The sequence below is a fragment of the Crotalus tigris genome, unplaced genomic scaffold, assembly GCF_016545835.1.
Source record: "Crotalus tigris isolate CLP2741 ecotype Arizona unplaced genomic scaffold, ASM1654583v1 scf7180000018537.1059022, whole genome shotgun sequence".
NCBI lineage: Eukaryota > Metazoa > Chordata > Lepidosauria > Squamata > Viperidae > Crotalus > Crotalus tigris.
In genome coordinates, this window is record NW_024097062.1 from 841994 (window position 1) to 859736 (window position 17743).

The 17743-nt window shown below is 36.9% G+C and overlaps 1 protein-coding gene across 1 annotated transcript; it reads left to right on the forward strand.

Annotated features, from left to right (window-relative positions):
* The first annotated feature begins 627 nt into the window (after window positions 1-627).
* Window positions 628-17130, forward strand: TNNC1 (troponin C1, slow skeletal and cardiac type). Its single transcript, XM_039353929.1, has 6 exons — window positions 628-759; window positions 10018-10048; window positions 12187-12333; window positions 12475-12589; window positions 15534-15670; window positions 16650-17130. Exons 1-6 carry the CDS (start codon window positions 736-738, stop codon window positions 16679-16681), a joined length of 486 nt encoding a protein of 161 aa, XP_039209863.1. The 5' UTR covers window positions 628-735; the 3' UTR covers window positions 16682-17130.
* Window positions 17131-17743: the final 613 nt, after the last annotated feature.

Here is a 17743-nt window from a genome sequence, read left to right on the forward strand (position 1 = left end):
CAGTGCAAACGGTCAGATCATCAGGTGATACAATAATGCAGCTGAGGAAGCCTTGTTGGAAAGGGCTACCAGGCTCTTAAGCATTCTGTCTGAGGAATTAGGGAGGTTGATGGAATGCATTTTAAAAAAGCAATTCGATCAAAACAATCTGCGATGGTTTCATTGGGTGCCATAAACTTGTCTGTGGAAAGAAGTACTTGATATTTGTTCTCTTTGCCTAGAATGCATGCCTATGAAGCCTGTCTTTTGTTCTATAACATACATACAGCTTTTGGAAAAGAGCTCTTTTAAAAGGATAGTTATTTTAGTGGGTCACTCTTGTTCTGCCAGGGGGATGGGGACTTTACAAACATTTTGATTTTTGTTATAATCACTATTAAGCACATGGAATCAGAATGCCTCAAACCCATAGTAAATGATGGCCGTAAGGCCCAATGTGTGGTATAGGAACTATCTGATTCCTAACAAAAAAATTGGATCAGAATTTAGAAATGTCAGCTGTAACAAACTTTGCATACCTCCCCGAAGACAGGGTGAAGAGTTAGACTTGGAATGAATAGCATGGCCATTCACAGATGTCTATATACTGGGCTGTGTAGTTGTTGACTGACACATTTAGGGCTGACAGCCTACTATAAAAGGAGTGCTTCAAAGAACAGAAAGCTGGCAGAGGTCGATATTTTGCTCTGTACCATTGTTCATCTCCATCTAGTTCCTAACGCACAATAACTAACCATGGATGATATTTACAAGGCAGCAGTAAGTAACTTTTCACATTCTGTTCTATTAAATCTCAGGCAGATTTTGAATAATAATATTTGGGATTGTAAGGAAAATGTTTTAATAAAGAGCATTCAATCAGACCCCATAAATGTTTTACTTATTATGATATTCATTAATGCTAAAACCAATAATTTAGAATGTACTTTTTTAAATTTGGTGCAGAGCATTTTTATATATCCTAAGTTCCTTAGGTATCACAAGATGGTTTTGATGAAGTCCTAGAGGCTCGTATTTTCTGTGGAAATTCAAAAATCTATTGAAGCCCAATTCTAACTAAAGCTAAAATTAATTTAAAGCTCATGGCTTTGACTGATTTTAACATAATTGTTTGCTGCATAGGATTACTCTGTTAATATAAATGCAAATCTTTTTATTTTTATACCCAAAGTATTTTGCAGAAAATGGCATTGCTTCCTATCATTTTGGCTTTTTTATGACTGTGCATTTTTCCAGATTTCTGTCTGACAAACTCAAAAATTAGTTACATGTGAAGATACATTTTACAAATTCTAGCGATATATATGCATGTACGTATATGCTTTTCATGCTTCATGAAAAATGAGTCACCAGAATCCTGGCTGCTTAAAACTCTTCAGGAGATTTAGACCACTTAAGAGTTTAACTAACATTTATACTGATAACTAAAAGAAATAATTGGAGATGTAATGACGATAATAGAAATATCCTCATTAATTCCACTTTAAATGGAAGTAACAGGATAGATACACTTCTTAAGAAACACTAATAAGGCCAATGGGAGAAGGGCAGTTCCTGCCTTGAGCTCATCCTGATGAGTGCTCAGCTCCCGGGTGTAGCTTTAAACAGCTGCTGTGTGTTGTAAATAATTCTCCACAGGAAAAGAATAGTTCATGATTGGACAGTTTAAAATAAAGATTCCTTTTTAATATTTATTTTTTAAATATACAAGACCCTATCTTTTAGCTTGTCAGTATCCTCTTGATTTGGAATGCTTTGCCTATAGTGAAGAAAGAACTGGAATTTACAAATTACTAGAACTCAGCTTGAAGTTATTAAATTATTGTGTCCGTCTTTCAAGAACAGATGTCAACTGAAATATTTGAGGAAATGTATTATTAGTAATATGCATTTCAATTTTAAATGTTTTCTATAATAAAGTACTTTGTTATTTCTTACTTTCTTCTAAAATCTTTGGCATTCTCATATAATAGAATAAGAGGAGTATTTTCTTGGTTTTTTTAGCAGTGTTTTTCAGAAGCTAACTTCTTAATTTCCCAATTTTGGATTCCTGAGGAGCCCAAACCTCCCTTAGCTTGACTGTAGAGTGAAATTGCCTTAAATTATTATGTACCAATGGTATCCCACTCTCTTGTACCCATTTAATTTTCACAATTATGAAGATTAATCAAAGTGGTGATTTGTCAAAATCCACCTAGCATGCCTTACAATTGTGTGCAAATGTGAACCCAGTATCTTTTGCCTGAGTCTCTTGTCATGGCACTAGTGAGTGTGTCATATCTGAAAGGGTCACCAAGAAATGAAAGGAGATGTTCTTCCTGCATTTATTATAAATGTGTGATAGCTGTAAATGTGTTTTCATGTGAAAAAACAATCATTCATACAGACCTATGAAATTCAATGGATTTATCACTTTCCCACTCATCTCTTATGCAGAGATAAGTTTAGAATGGCTTCCAGATGCTTCTAAACCATACAACTTTGCCAGAGACATGTTACTAGATTAACGTCTCCTGTGATAAATGCCAACGTCAGTCAGCTTCTGGGAACAATCAGAAGTGTTATCTCTCTTTTTTAGCACCTAACCCACTAAGGCATAAAAATAGCCAGCTTGCCAAAATAGTCCAACTATGTGGGCTGCACAACAGAGAGGCATTTGCTGTCTTTAGACTTTTCAGCTATCCGGGGCTGTTGAGAGAGAGGGGGTTATTTTGGCCATTACAATGAAGGAATAATCACAGCTGCTCCAGTTCCATCACAGTGGCTTAAATAAATAGGTTCAGTTTTCACTATGAAATTTTGAAGAGGCATCTTGCTTTTGTTATCTCAGCAGTGTAGGCTATACTCAGCCTGCTGGTGCTGCCACTCCTCCTCCATCATTCATTTTGTCAGATCTCCCCTTTAAACCAATTAGGTGTTTCAGATAAAAGCAGGTGGCAATGGATTGGTGCATAAGTGAAAACAATTTAAGAGAACTTGTTCTTCATGAGAGCCTTAAAGAGGAGGAGATGGAGCTAAATAAAAGAAAGAACCAGTTTCATGCACAGAATGCTCTTATCAGTATTTGAAACAAAGACCTCTCTAGAAAGTTTCTGTAATCATTTATGAGGAAAATCATAGTAGTCAACCAAAATGACTACTCTATTTTCATATCTAGGTCTTTGTAGGTTAAAATTAGCGACTTGTATTCAGGAATGAGTATCTAGTACAAGTGATACCAAAAGCTTTGAACTCTATTCCCATAAAATGTAGTGTAGTATCATGAATTAATGGACATTTCTAAGTAAGCTTCTTGAGCATTACAGTAATCAAAAGAAAAAGTAACAAAGGCACATATTTTTTAAGTTAGGTGAAAGGTTTCTAAATGAGCTTCTATAGTGCAGCATCCTTAACTGGAGAAGTGAATCCCAGCTGATAACAGCTATGACCTGTAAAACTAGGGTTGGGTTCATATAAGGTTGAAGCTTTGGAGGAAATCACCTCCTTCACATACCAACCAAAATGCTATTGATTGTATATTCTGTCTTGTACAGTCTGTTCAAGCACTTATATGGGCTATCTCTCACTTTCTCCAGGCTTTTTATAGCGAGAATAAAATAATTAGGTGTCTGAATTCAAACTTTGGACAACTTCTACAACTCATTTGAGATAGATGTTAAAAACAAAGGCTGCCCATGCACACTTTGAAAATTATTTGGAAGTTCTTCAGTTCTTATACCAGCATGACCAGGGCAGCTGCCTGCTGTTCATTAAAGCATACACGATTTTTATTTTTTTTAGGCTTCTATAGAAACCTAGCAAAAGAAATACCCTTTATAAGAATCACATTAAAGACACACTTTAATGATTTAACTCAGTGAAACAGGAGCAAAATCTTTTTTCATGTTTTGGCAAGATCTGAAGCAATTCTTCCAAATCATCTTCAAAGCATGAAGAGCCCTGTTGAAAATATTGGGAACAGGATAATAACTAGAGAAGTCTCAGATACCAAAACTAATGGGATTAAATAAAAGCCCCAGCATTTTCTCTTAAAAATGTATTTCCAGGAAGACTGCAGAACTCACAAAATAGTGTTTCTAATGCTTAACTCAAAAAGATCTTGTAATTTATAGTTGTTAGTAAGAATCTCTTTGAAGGCAATAATATCAACAATAATACATTCCAAATAGGAATTGAGAGTCAAATGCATTCTAGCCCAGTGATCAAGTGAGACCAAAATGGGTTTAGAAAATCGATAGTATCTTGGCAAACCTGGAACTGAGACATAACCATTCATGTCAACAACATCTTGCCCCAATTTGGTTAGTAAGAAGGTGGGAGGTCTTTCACTCTATATAACAATGGTTTCCATCACGTGATAATATAATAAGAATTATAATTTAATTTAAGAATTAGAAGGGTGTTTTAAAACGCATCGTTAGGAATTAAACCACAGGCAGAAAATATGTATACATTTCTATACTTGACCTTTTACTATATCCTTCCAGGATTTGCTTCATTCTGCCTGATAATATGCTGGATATCTGATTTGTAGTTCTGTCCATTTTACAGGCAGGTTTTTCAGAACCGAGTGCTTCAGCATTTTGCTCAAGAGATAAATTGTTATCCATCTATCAATACCTAATTTTGAGCTAGCCGGGTTGGATGGAATCTTTCTAAGTTGTTTCCCTGATAAGAAGGGGATACAAGATAGAATCTGAGTCAACTTTTCCTTCCTTGGACAGACTTCCTACTGTGATAAAAGGAAATTCCTGCCTATTTTAACTGGCTTATACAAATTTAGAAGCTGAAAACAGCCATTTTGCATTTCTTCATGTAATTTCATTTAATATTATTTTCATATGAATACACTGTTATTCTCCTGTAGTGTTATTGTTAATTATTTAGTTAAAAGTAAGCCTGTATGGTCAGACCTGGGTAGATTTTGAACTGTTGTATTTCCTTCTGTGTTATTGCCTTTGGGCTTCTCCATCAACATTTTGAAGACTAATTTATCTGCTAAAATGTTTGTCTGTATATCTGTATGTTACTAGTTCAGGGCAGTTGAATGGACATAAATTACACATTGGCAAAGAAGTGAGTTGGTATGCCAATCAGAGCTTTTCCCTACTTCAGTGGTTCTCAACCTTTTTAATGCCACGACCCCCAACCGGTCGTAAGTCGAGGACTACTCAACCGGTCGTAAGTCGAGGACTACCCAACTGGTCATAAGTCAAGGACTTTCCCTGCCCAAGAGCGCTGTGCATGCATGGTGCTGCCCCCTGCGCTGGCCGAGGCGTAGCTGGTAAGCGGCAGAGACGGCGCAGACCGACCACCGGCTGGGCCACCAGCTGGCCCAGCCCAAGGGAAGTAAGGCACCTGCCAGGCCCCACGCGCGCCAGCAACCCTCCCTGTGCCCGCTGGCCTCCCACCTCCCACCCCTGGCCCTCTTTTACTTACATTTTTAGTAGTTACTCAGCAGGGAGGGGTGGAAACTTCCAGACAGCTCGCCTTCGCTGTAGATAACTTGCAGCACTGTTTCCAGAATGGGACTTTTGGCGGGCTCAGCAGGGCAGAGACAGCCTGGACAATTCCTATTAGCTTTTGAAAGCCAATAGAATTAGACTCTATTCAAGAGAGTCTATTCTATTGGCTTTCAAAAGCCAATAGAATAAAAGGGAGTAGTACAGCTAAGGAAAAGGGGGGGAAATGGCAGACTGCATTGTTTGGCGATCCCCGTGAAATGGTCGTTCGACCCCAAATGGGGTCCCGACCCACAGGTTGAGAACCACTGCCCTACTTGATAATTAGGGCTGCAGTCCTATATACCTTCCTATCTGGATTAAATTCCACTAAGCTCAATGGCACATAACATTGTACTGGAAGTATCTCACTATTGTGTTGATTCAGAAGTTATGTCTCTGACAGGGGAATGCCATCCTATAATAAAGCTGGACAACTAAACTTGATTGCAGAGAGAAGGGGTGTGCATAACAGATTTATATTTGCAGTCTAATTTGTTGGTTTAAGAATACTGTAGTTAAATGACAATATCTGTATATTTTCACTCCCTTTTAATTTTATATATGTGTTCAAGGAAAAACCACTAATGTTTTAATCATTGTAATCAGCTGTATGAATTGCAGCTATTTGTTGAGTGGTTCGGCCTCCAAGTTGTTCTATATAGAACCTCATTTACAAAATTTTATGGAGTGTCCATGTGATATTGTTTCCAATTTGGGACTCTTGAATACTATCCCATCTTTTCCCCATTCCTACTTTTTTTTCTCACCAAAGACACTTCACTTGGAGAAGGAAGAGAGGAAAGCCTTGCCATCACAATAGTAATGGGGGACTTTAATTACTCTGACGTCAACTGGAAGACAAACTCTGCACCAAGTGGAAAATCAAACAGATGCCTGACAAAGCTAGCAGACAACTTTGTCTCCCAAAAAGTAGAGAAGAGAACTAGGGGATTAGCCATATTGGACCTAATTCTCACTAACAGAGATGAAATGATAGAAGGTGTTGAAGCCACAGGAACTTTGGGGGGGGGGGAGTGATCATGCAATATTGGAATTCAACATTATGCAAGCACAGGTAATAGAACACAGTCAAACTAGAGTCTTGGACTTCAAGAGAACTAATTTCAATAAACTTAGAGAGATCTTGGGAAGGATTCCATGGATGAGAATCCTCAAGGGGAAAACAACTCAAGAAGCTTGGGAAATTTTGAAAAGTGAGATTATAAAAGCCCAGTCTAGCACAATACCAACAAAGAAGAAAAATAATAGTTCTCAAAAGAAACCAGCATGGCTGCATAAAGAACTCTCTGATAAATTAAAAGACAAGTATGAAAAGTGGAAAGAGGGGCACATAACTAAGGCAGAATATCAGCAAATAGCAAAGATGAAGTGAGAAAAGCTAAGGCTCAAAATGAATTAAGGCTTGTGGCAAAAGTAAAAAAATAATAAAAAAAGCTTTCAACATGTAAAAAACAAGAAAAAATAAGGAAATGATTGGTCCATTAGTGGGAGAAAGTGGCAAGAAGGTGACAAGTAACAGGGAGAAAGCAGAACTACTTAATTTGTTTTTTGCATCTGTCTTTACACAAAGGGAAAAAAACAGTCTAATCTGTCAAAAATAGTACCGTAAAAAACAGATTAGAAACACAAGTTAAGATAGGCAAGAAAATGGTAAGTGAGCACCTGTCCACCCTAGACGAGTTCAAATCACCAGGACCAGATGGATTACACCCCACAATTCTGAAGGACCTGGCAAATGTGATCTCAGAACCACTGAACTATATCTTTCAAAGATCCTGGAGCACTGGGGAACTACCAGAGGACTGGGAAAGAGCTGATGTAGTTCCCATCTTCAAAAAAGGGAAAAAAATGGATCCAGGAAATTATAGACCTATCAGCCTAACCTCAATACCTGGGAAGATTCTGGAAAAGATAATCAAGCAACAAATCAGTGAACACCGAGAGGCAAACAAAGTCATAACCAAAAGCCAACATGAGTTTGTCAAAAACAGATCATGCCAGACAAATCTTATTGCATTCTTTGACCAGGTGACAAAATTAGTGGACCAGAGGAATGCTGTGGATATAATTTACTTGGACTTCAATAAGGCATTTGATAAAGTAGACCACAACCTACTACTTGATAAGATAGAAAAATGTGGGTTAGACAGCCTCACCACCAGATGGATTCGTAGCTGGCTGACCGGCCGTATTCAGTGTGTGGTCCTCAATGGATCTGCATCTACATGGAGAGAAGTATGTAGTGGGGTGCCCCAGGGCTCTGTTCTGGGCCCAGTGTTCTTCAACATTTTCATAAGTGATTTGGATGAGGGGACAGTGGTGGGATTCAGCCAGTTCGTACCATTCAGCAGAACCGATAGCTAATTTTTTGTTTCCCAGGCCCAGAATGGACTTCTGGAAGTAGCATCCACACAGAGAACCAATTGTTTACATATTTGAATCCCACCACTCTGAAGGGATAGATGGGGAATGGATCAAATTTGCAGATGACACCAAGCTGACAGGAATAGCCAACACTCCAGAAGATAGACTTAAGATACAGAAAGATCTTGACAGACTTGAACATTGGGTGCTATCTAACAAAATGAAATTCAATGATGAAAAAAGTAAGGTTCCACATTTAGGCAAGAAAAAACAAATGCACAGGTATAGTATAGGTGGTATCTTGCTCAATAGTAGTAACTGTGAGAGGAATCTCGGACTCCTAGTTGACAATCATTTAAATGTGAGCCAGCAGTATGCTGCCAAAAAAGCCAACACAGTGCTAGGCTGCATTAACAGAGGATAGAATCAAGTCACGTGAAGTATTAATACCACTTTACAATGCTTTGGTAAGGCCCACTTGGAATACTGCATCCAGTTTTGATCACCACAATGTAAAAAAAAAGTTGAGACTCTAGAAAGAATACAGAGAAGAGCAACAAAGATGATTAGGGGACTGGAGGAACGGTTGCTGGAATTGGGTATGTCTACTTTAATGAAGAGAAGGACGAGGGATGACATGAGATCAGCGTTCCAATATTTCAGTGATTGCCACAAAGAAGAGGGAGTCAAGCTATTCTCCAAAGCACCTGAAGGCAGGACAAGAAGCAATGGATGGAAACTAACCAAAGAGAGACACAACCTAGAACTAAGAAGAAATTTCCTGACAGTTAAAACAATCAGTGGAACAACCTGCCTCTAGAAGCTGTGAATGCTCCAACACTGGAAGATTTTAAGAAGAGACTGGACAGCCATTTGTCTGAAATGGTATAGGGATTTCTGCCTGAGCAGGGGGTTGGACTAGAAGACCTTTAAAGTCCCTTCCAACTGATGATGATGATGATGAAGATGCAGTGTTAGGAGCTCTTCTTTGGAAGCAGCTGGGGAAATTAAGCAGGGTATTAAATTAGACCACAGCCAATTCCAACTAAAATTTATCAAGATAGCTGCAATCTATTGGACATATTCTGACAAACTTCTCAGTTCAGGATTTGCTCAAGATAAGCTCATAGGACATATATCCCAGTATGGCAATTATGGAGCGTAAGATTTCAGTGAATATAACATGTTTCTGAGATGAAGTTAATAGGTGTCTTCAGGGCTTTTTTTCTTCTAGAATGCCCAGAATGGAGTTCCGGCACCTTTTTTGGATGGAACCTTGTAGGGTAGGCAAGGCGGGTTGTATGACGTGTGAGTTCCGGCACCTTTTTTTTTTTTTTTTACAAAAAAAGCACTGGGTGTCTTACAGCAATGAAACTCAAGGACAAATGACAAATAACAGGATTATATACTAATACTATAAGGACAGTATTAGTATTATAATATGTTCATTATATAATATAACATGTAATTTTTATTTTGCTCTAAAGATAAGACAAATTATTAATTGAAATAATTAATGTAAATGAGTCACAAAAAATTAAAATAATCTAAAACCCAGATTTACTTCAATTTTTCTATGAGCACAGCTACTTCTGATATAGTTTATAGATAGAAATTACCATTTGAAATTCAATTTTAGCTGTATTTCACTCCAAAATCAACTGGAAGATGGTTGTCTGCAATCTTTTGTTACATAATCACTTCATCAAAAGTCAATGATTTGGGTATATTCAATTGGATTTACAAATTGATTAGTACTATTTAGTTTCCCTACTGTACTTTCCAAACTAAGCTGAGTCAACATACTGTGGTTATTTAACACAATTTTCTTCAGTGTTTCATATTCTACCAAAAACTTCTACCCTACTGAATTCAACATTTAATAAATATATTCTATGATTCATAATTTAATTTCATGAAAGATGTTTGTCAAATCCATACTTAAAGTTTGATATAATTGTAATCTGTACATTAATATGTATTGCTACAAAGTGTGCATTTATGTATGTCTATTTTATTGTTTTGAGCTATACTCTAGAGGTTAAATGGTTACAGTACACAGCTCATCAGTGTGAGAATTGCTAAATATGTAAACAAACATTCATCAATGGAATCTTTATTTTAATAGGTTGAGCAGTTGACAGATGAACAAAAAAATGGTAAGTATATAAACTTCATTTTTCCAAATACCTCTCAAAGGGTCTACCTTTAACTGAACAGAAATCTTGAGGATCATTAAAAAAGAGCCATCACCAATGAAAATCAATTTTCAAAATGAATGTGCTCATTTTAAGAAATACATTCTGATTATTTTTTAAAAAATTACAGAGTAATGCAAGAGTAGCTTCCATAAAAGTTCATAAAATATAGAAAACCCAATAGAAACAATTCATTTTACTGTTATGTATCAGGTCAAATCACTCAAATCTATTTCAGTATATTATTCAATACCATGAATAAACTATAAAAAAGGAAGAAAATGCTTTATGTGATACTAAATGTCAGCTTGGCAACCGATCAGAAGCTTAAAACAATGCTGTCTGATAGTTTTTAAGACTGAGGGACTAAAAACAGCACTCAGCTGTCCCCCTCTGCCTCCAAGTCAATTATTCTTACTGCATCATAATCTAATGATCTCCATTCGTTTTTTTCCATGTAAAAATGAATGGCCTAGTAAACATAAAAGAGTGGTGATCCTAAAATATTAACATAATTCTTGGGATTGTGTTTTAACTGGATTATTTTACTCTCACATTGATTCACCCAAACCATTTCAATATAGTTCATGAACTATATTATAAGGAAGAATTTAATTGCCTTAATTGTACTTTCCATTGGGAATCATTATAAGTCCCTACATTGTGCCTGTGTCAATTTGCTTCTGAAAGTGAAGGGAGGTATGCAGTGCTTCTGAGGAATGAGATCCAATCCGTATTATTGAGAGGAAAAAGTTTGTATTAGCAGATTAGAGTAAAAAAATATCAATTAATTTCCAACATATCCATACAGTATGTTTTGTTACAAAGTTTCATAGATCTCGTTGATTAGTAAATTCCATTAGATCTCCAGTTTAGTTGATCCCATTTATGCCTGAGGGAGAATCAGTCTGGTATTATATGAGACGAAGACTAGAATATTACTGAGTTAAACCCTGCCCCATTTGTACCCATCATAGCACAAGCATATGTAAGCAATATCTTTTTCTGCAGTTCCTTAACTCATCTCTAGCCTGTGGGTGAGACAGCCTTAAATCAGCTATACTAGGGAAAATGATTTACCCCTTAAACTAGTTCAGGGGTAGGCAACCTTGGCTCTTTTATGACTCATGGACTATGCTGGCTCAGGAATTCTGGGAGTTGAAGTCCACGAGTCATAAAAGAGCCAAGGTTGCCTACCCCTGAACTAGGGCATCTAATAATGGCTGCAAGGAATGTACAATCTGACATGCTTTCCTACTCATTCCCACTGGTGGCAAGGTCAGATGCTTGAGCACTTGTTGGCCATTTCAGGCTAATACAAGCATATTCCCCTTTCTCTGCCTCCACTGCTTTTCTCTCCAAAAATGTAGGCACAATTTGACCTGTAAAACATCTACAAGAAGCATGGGGGATGTTTTTCCATTTTGGCATGGCATTTTTATAACGGGGGGGGGGGGGCGGTGCATAAAGGCCACCAGAGCGTTATGCTTCAATAGGAACTTCTGCTGGTTGTGAAATGCTGCCATGGGGCCACCATTGTGGACAAGAGATTTGCTTTGTTTGAGAATTGTACACCAGTGCCAGAGATGCACTCTCTTGCTTTGCTACATTTATTTAACTGATTTCTAAGACTGCCTAATTGCAAAATGTTCCTAGCCTGTGAACTGGAGGAAATCAGCCTTTGCATTTATTTTATTTTATTTTATTTTTGTATGTCAGTCTAACTATGTGGGTTTGTAGGTGTGGGAGAGAGTGATTTCACTTCTCTCTTCTTCCCGTTCATTTCCCAGTTTTAAATCTTTATCAAGAGAAAGAGCACTGAAACTCACAATTACTAGTCCTCTCTCTCTTTTTTGCATCTCTGTCATGATGCCTGGATGTTTTCCCCCGGACTGGTGACATTTAAAAGTTAAACAAGGCTGGAGAAATCAAACAGTTGCTTTGCTTAGCATGCCTTGCAGGTGCATAGTCACCTTACCACAATTTAGTAAAGGATTATAATAGATACATTCAAGGCACAGTAGGAATCAACAATGCTCAAGATTTGTTCTTGAGGTATCATACTCTTAAATTAATTAGTTTTGCTTTTCTCTCTCCAGAATTTAAAGCTGCTTTTGATATATTTGTCCTGGGTGCAGAGGATGGATGTATCAGCACAAAGGAATTGGGGAAGGTAATGCGCATGCTGGGACAGAATCCTACCCCTGAGGAGTTACAGGAAATGATTGATGAAGTAGATGAAGATGGTGAGCAATTTCTGCTGGGTGTTTGTACAGTATAAGGCCTTAAGTTTAGATTTGCTGTATCGTGTTTTGAAATATAACTTAATATGGGAAATAGTTCAAACAGAGAGGAAATTAACTTGGTGCTCTATTTTTCCTTGACAGGCAGTGGTACAGTAGATTTTGATGAATTCTTAGTTATGATGGTCCGGTGTATGAAAGATGACAGCAAAGGAAAATCAGAAGAAGAACTTTCAGATCTCTTCAGAATGTTTGATAAGTAAGTGGCTCTATTAGCATATGCCAGATTCCGAGAGAGTACAGTAATCAAGTTGAATCTTCATGAGTTTCATACTGATAACACAAGTAAGACTGAAAACCTCACTGTCATGACTGAATTACATATATAGATACTTCTTGTTTAGCAACCACAATTGGGACTGGAAATTTAGTCATTAAGTGAAGCAGTCACTACATGAAACCATGATTGTGCTTATATGATTTCAGCTTTCCTTTGCTTTACACACCTACTAAAGTTTTAAATAACAAGGGTTGGTCATAAAATTACTCTTTCATCACCATCATAACTGAACAGTTGCTAAATGAGACGGGTGCTACATGAAAACTACTCTACTTAATTTCTGATATAAAATTAAAGCTGTTTAACACATGTTTATTAGTAGTCATGAAATCAGCTTGATCTTTACATAGAAAAGAATTCTTTTGTAATATAATGCTTCTTGTCTTCACTGTTTCACTTTTTTCATTTATAATTATTCAAGGATGGATAACAGTTTTAATAATGTTAACCATAAAAAATAAAATTTATTCCTGAAGGCTAAATGCCAATGATGGAAATCAGGACTGAAATGCACTATGGAAAGGATTTGTTTCAGAAGTGGGAAAAATCATTCATTCTGTCTCCTCTCCCTTTTTTCTAGCCTTCTTTCTTTCTAGAATGGTTCTCCCTAATGTATTTTGTGACACACAAACTTTCACACAACAGCCAGGCAGGCGGGAAGGGATAATGGCCTGTTACCAAAAAAACTACTTGACTGAAGGGTAACACAATCTGCAGTTTTCTTTGCCTCCTTGAAATCTGTTTCAATGAAGATGAACAATTCATGGGAAAAAAAAAACATTTTATTGGAATGTGATTCTTTTCATAAACAAATGAACAGAAATCTCTTCAGTCTGGGTTCAATCCTAATCTTGAGATAGAATCATCCTTTGGCCTGCTAAATGTTCACCTGTGAGAGGAAGACAAAGGGGCATATTTGTGTTGATATTGCTTGATCTCCCAATAGTTTTCAATATTGTCAACCTTGATATTCTCCTGTAGTTACATTAATTCCACTGCTATTTGCAGGACAGTCTCAGAGAGTAAATTGGGTAATTCTGCCTCTGACAGCTCCTTTTTTTTTTTTTTTTTTTTGTCTCTGGAGCCATTTAACATTCATAAGATCTGCTTTGGAATGGTCTGATTGGAAATAAAGTACCATCTCTATACGAATCAGATCAATTTTTCCATATCCAGTTCAGAGGAGAAAAGGCATGTTCTGAAACCAGTGATGGAGTGTTTAGGACAATAAACTGACTGGATCTTGAAAAGGAGATCTTACAGACAGTTTGTCCCTGGAAATAGAAATCAGAGAATCTTCCCAATTTGAATGGGACTATGTTTCCTTAGAAAGACTGTATTTGTGGAGTCTCCTAAAATCACCACTGCTCTTGAAGACTCAAGTAACTTCTATGACCAGGATTGGCAGTTCAGTTGATATATCAACTTTTTCTTTGCTAATTGTATATGTATATGGCTATTTAAGTGCTGGTAACCACATAATTCAGTTACTATAATCTCCCCTGTGGTCAATCTGGAAGCTCCAATTAGTTCAGAATTATAGTTGCCAGGTTGCTGAGTCAAGCATATATTCCACCTTTGTTCAAGTAGCTGCAGAGGCTGCCAGGCATCAGTCAACCTTATTGTAAGTTTCATTTTTAACATCTAAGGCACTGAACAATTTGGGGGGAGGTTATCTGATAGATTGCCTTTGTCTTTATAGAACTAGTTAATCACTAGAAGTTCCTGGGAATATGCAGTATTTTTTCCCCTATGCAGTATTTTTTCCCCTTCTTCATGGGTAGGCCTTCTCCATATTAACAACTGCATTCTAGAACTCTCTCTCTCTCCCTGTCAGCCTTCAGAGGTAGTCTTGACAGGAATCACACCCAAATAAACTCATTCTATTTTATTGTAAGGTTACATTAACAGAATCTTGACAGCCTGGAAATACATTCCTCCCTGCCTCAGCTTTACAATCCAAGAAACTAGGGAGGGTCCTTTCTAAAACATTTGCTACACTCACATGCTTTCTGCAGGCTAAGCTGCCTCTTACCTGACCCTTGCTCTGGCTGCATCTCTTTTCCCTGTCTCCCAAGGTCATTCCCACATAACCTTACACACCCTTGAAATTTGTGAGGCATCTACTATAAAATTTCTGTAATGATCATTCTTTCACACTGGCTTCCTTGATGTAAATTTTAATGATGAGAAGTCTGTTTTGTTTTCCATGTCAGTATCTCTGGGAATAGCCTCTGACAATTCAGATGTCATTATCAAGAAATTTGTGTTCCCCAAAATATAATCCCATAGATCAGGCATGTCAAACTCATGACGTCATGTGACGTCGCGCAATGTATCGGGCCGGTTTTGCCATTGCCGGCAATGGGGTGGGCACAGCTTCCACGTGATGTGTCCGGCCTGCGGGCCGGCAGTTTGACACCCCTGCCATAGATTATCAAACAAAAAGAAATGAAGGCTGTTATAGTGACCTCACAAACATTAAATGTGGTGGAATTTGAATTCCATTTAGCCATGGTATCTGGGATGGAAATTCTGCAGGTTGCAGCTCCATTATATCAGGAGAACTGGAAAAGCTGTTTTAGGAATGTAGTGATGTGTCTATGAAATATCCATTTTTAATACCTCCAGTAAATTGGCCATTGGGGGTTTTGCCATTCCTTTCCTTGTAAAGTTCAGAACTCATACAAATCCCTAGGTGATTGTGTCTGTTGAAATGAAAAGGCAAATGGTGACTGGGGCTTCGTTAAGTATGCAAGATGTGTAAAGGAACTGTAGATACTCCACTTTCTGGGAAAAAAAATGTGAAAAGTAACATTTGTAAAAGGGCTTCTGTTCTTTTAGCTTATCCTTTCTTTCACAGAAACTCAGATGGATACATAGATCTGGATGAACTAAAGCTCATGTTACAGGCTACAGGAGAAATCATCACTGAAGATGACATTGAGGAGCTAATGAAGGATGGTGACAAAAATAATGATGGCAAGATTGACTATGACGGTAAGTTATGTTTATACACTGCATAATATTATAGCCAGAAATGCAGTATTATAAAAACAAACTGAGGACAGGAATCACTTCAAAATTTGGAGCTGTATCTTAATCAGTAAAAGAACACCTGCTGGTAATATGAACAATAAAATTCTCAAAAGTGCTGCAACCTGCCCAAAATAAAAACACATGCTTATGTCCTGTGCTTTCTCCTATTTGTCACTCCCCAATGGTCTATGTTTAATTTATGGATAAGCTTTTCAATATATGGAATTGGTTTTTTGATGATTATTCCCGAATGAACCCAACTTGGATATGTCAACAGACTTGGGGATCTCATGGAAATGGGAATTTAATAATGTACCATCTAATGCTCTAGCCCTTTGGTCTTTTATAATGTAATATTCATGTTTGAATTGTAGATGGTTTTTACATAATTACTGTTTTAATGGTTTTATTGTGTGCCTCTTAGAGTTACATTTTGTGAGATGGGTGGCATATAAATAAATAAATACATTCACACATACACATGTTCTATATTCATCATGAAAAAAACCCAAAGAGTTTATTTTTTGCCAGATCATTAGAATCCATGGCTATACACTGTAAATATTTTTTTGAAAGTTTGGCTTATGAAATAATAAACACAATTTTTCCTAGAAAAAAAGCATTTAGTCTAAACAAAAGCATCATCCCTACCATATGAATAGGATGAGCCTTGACATAAACAAATTCATCAATCATTGTTGAAAGAGACCCAGGTCCACATTCAGAAATGGAAGGTTGCTGAATGGCTTGGATCAAGACCAATCTTTGAGCCTAAGTGTTATGGGACAAATTGGAGAACAAAATATTGTATTTCTCAATGTGCAGTCTTGGATAGAGGAAGTAGCACAATGAAAGAAAGGGCTGAAAGGAACAATGTGGCAAAGGTCAGGAACATTGCCTCATTTTATGAATATGATCTTTGGTTTCTTTTCTTTTGCAGAATTTCTGGAGTTTATGAAAGGCGTTGAGTAAACATGAGAATTTTTGAAGGCAGTATCTTTATTTGAACATCTTCCGTGTTGCCTTTTCACATTTCATCAGATCTGCTTCTCTCATTATTTTCATGAAGTTATGTACTGAACATTGTGAAAATCAGGAAAACATGACCCATCTCTTTTTAAGTGCCTCAAATGGTCAATAGACATTGACTGAGTCAGATTATTATGCAGTATAATAATGCCACATGCTAAATCTAAAAATGTTCCTTAATTGATGACTAGGTTCTGCTGGTTACAATGAAAAATAACACTTTAATAACTATTGAGATATTTAAGTTATTATCAAACATTTTCATTTAACATTAGGATATGCTTTTTCCTTTCTGTACCTTTTTGCTTGCCAAGTTAAAGTATGTAAAAAACAAATGTATGTACAAAAAAGTTTTATTTCCAAAATGCTAATAAAAATAATTGCAAATGAGAGTGTTTGTTTTGCAGAAGTTCCTGGGTATGGAATGCTGTCATGCATGCCTATAAGAAAAAAAGAAGCAGCTGTAATTAAGGCTTAGGTTTATATCAGAGACAGTCATATTCAATATACCAGACATTCCAAAGTCTCCATTTAAAGTGTGATACTTTCTGTAACTTTCCCTTAGCCTGGTGCCTTGAAAGATATTGGACATTAGCTCCATAATTCTCAGATAAGCATCCTTTAATATCATCTCATCTGAAGACCATCAAGTTGTTGAACTAGCAAATACAGCCAGGCTGCAATAATTCTTAAAATGTCCAATAGTCTCTGACAGATAGGGAACTATTTCTAGGAAGTCAGTATTTGTTTATATCAATATATTCACCCATTTTGCTAGCATGATTCCAGATGATTAACAGAATTAAAACATCAGTACAAAACAATGATGAAATAAAAACATCTATAACCAAAACAAAAAGCAATTGATCAATTGAATACATTGAGGTCTCACTTAACCTCCTGAGCCTATACCCCAAATCTTAATGATTTTTCAAAAAAATAAATTTGGTCAACTTAACTTCAGGTAGTATCATATTCCAAAGGACAAGTGCTGTGATAGAAAAG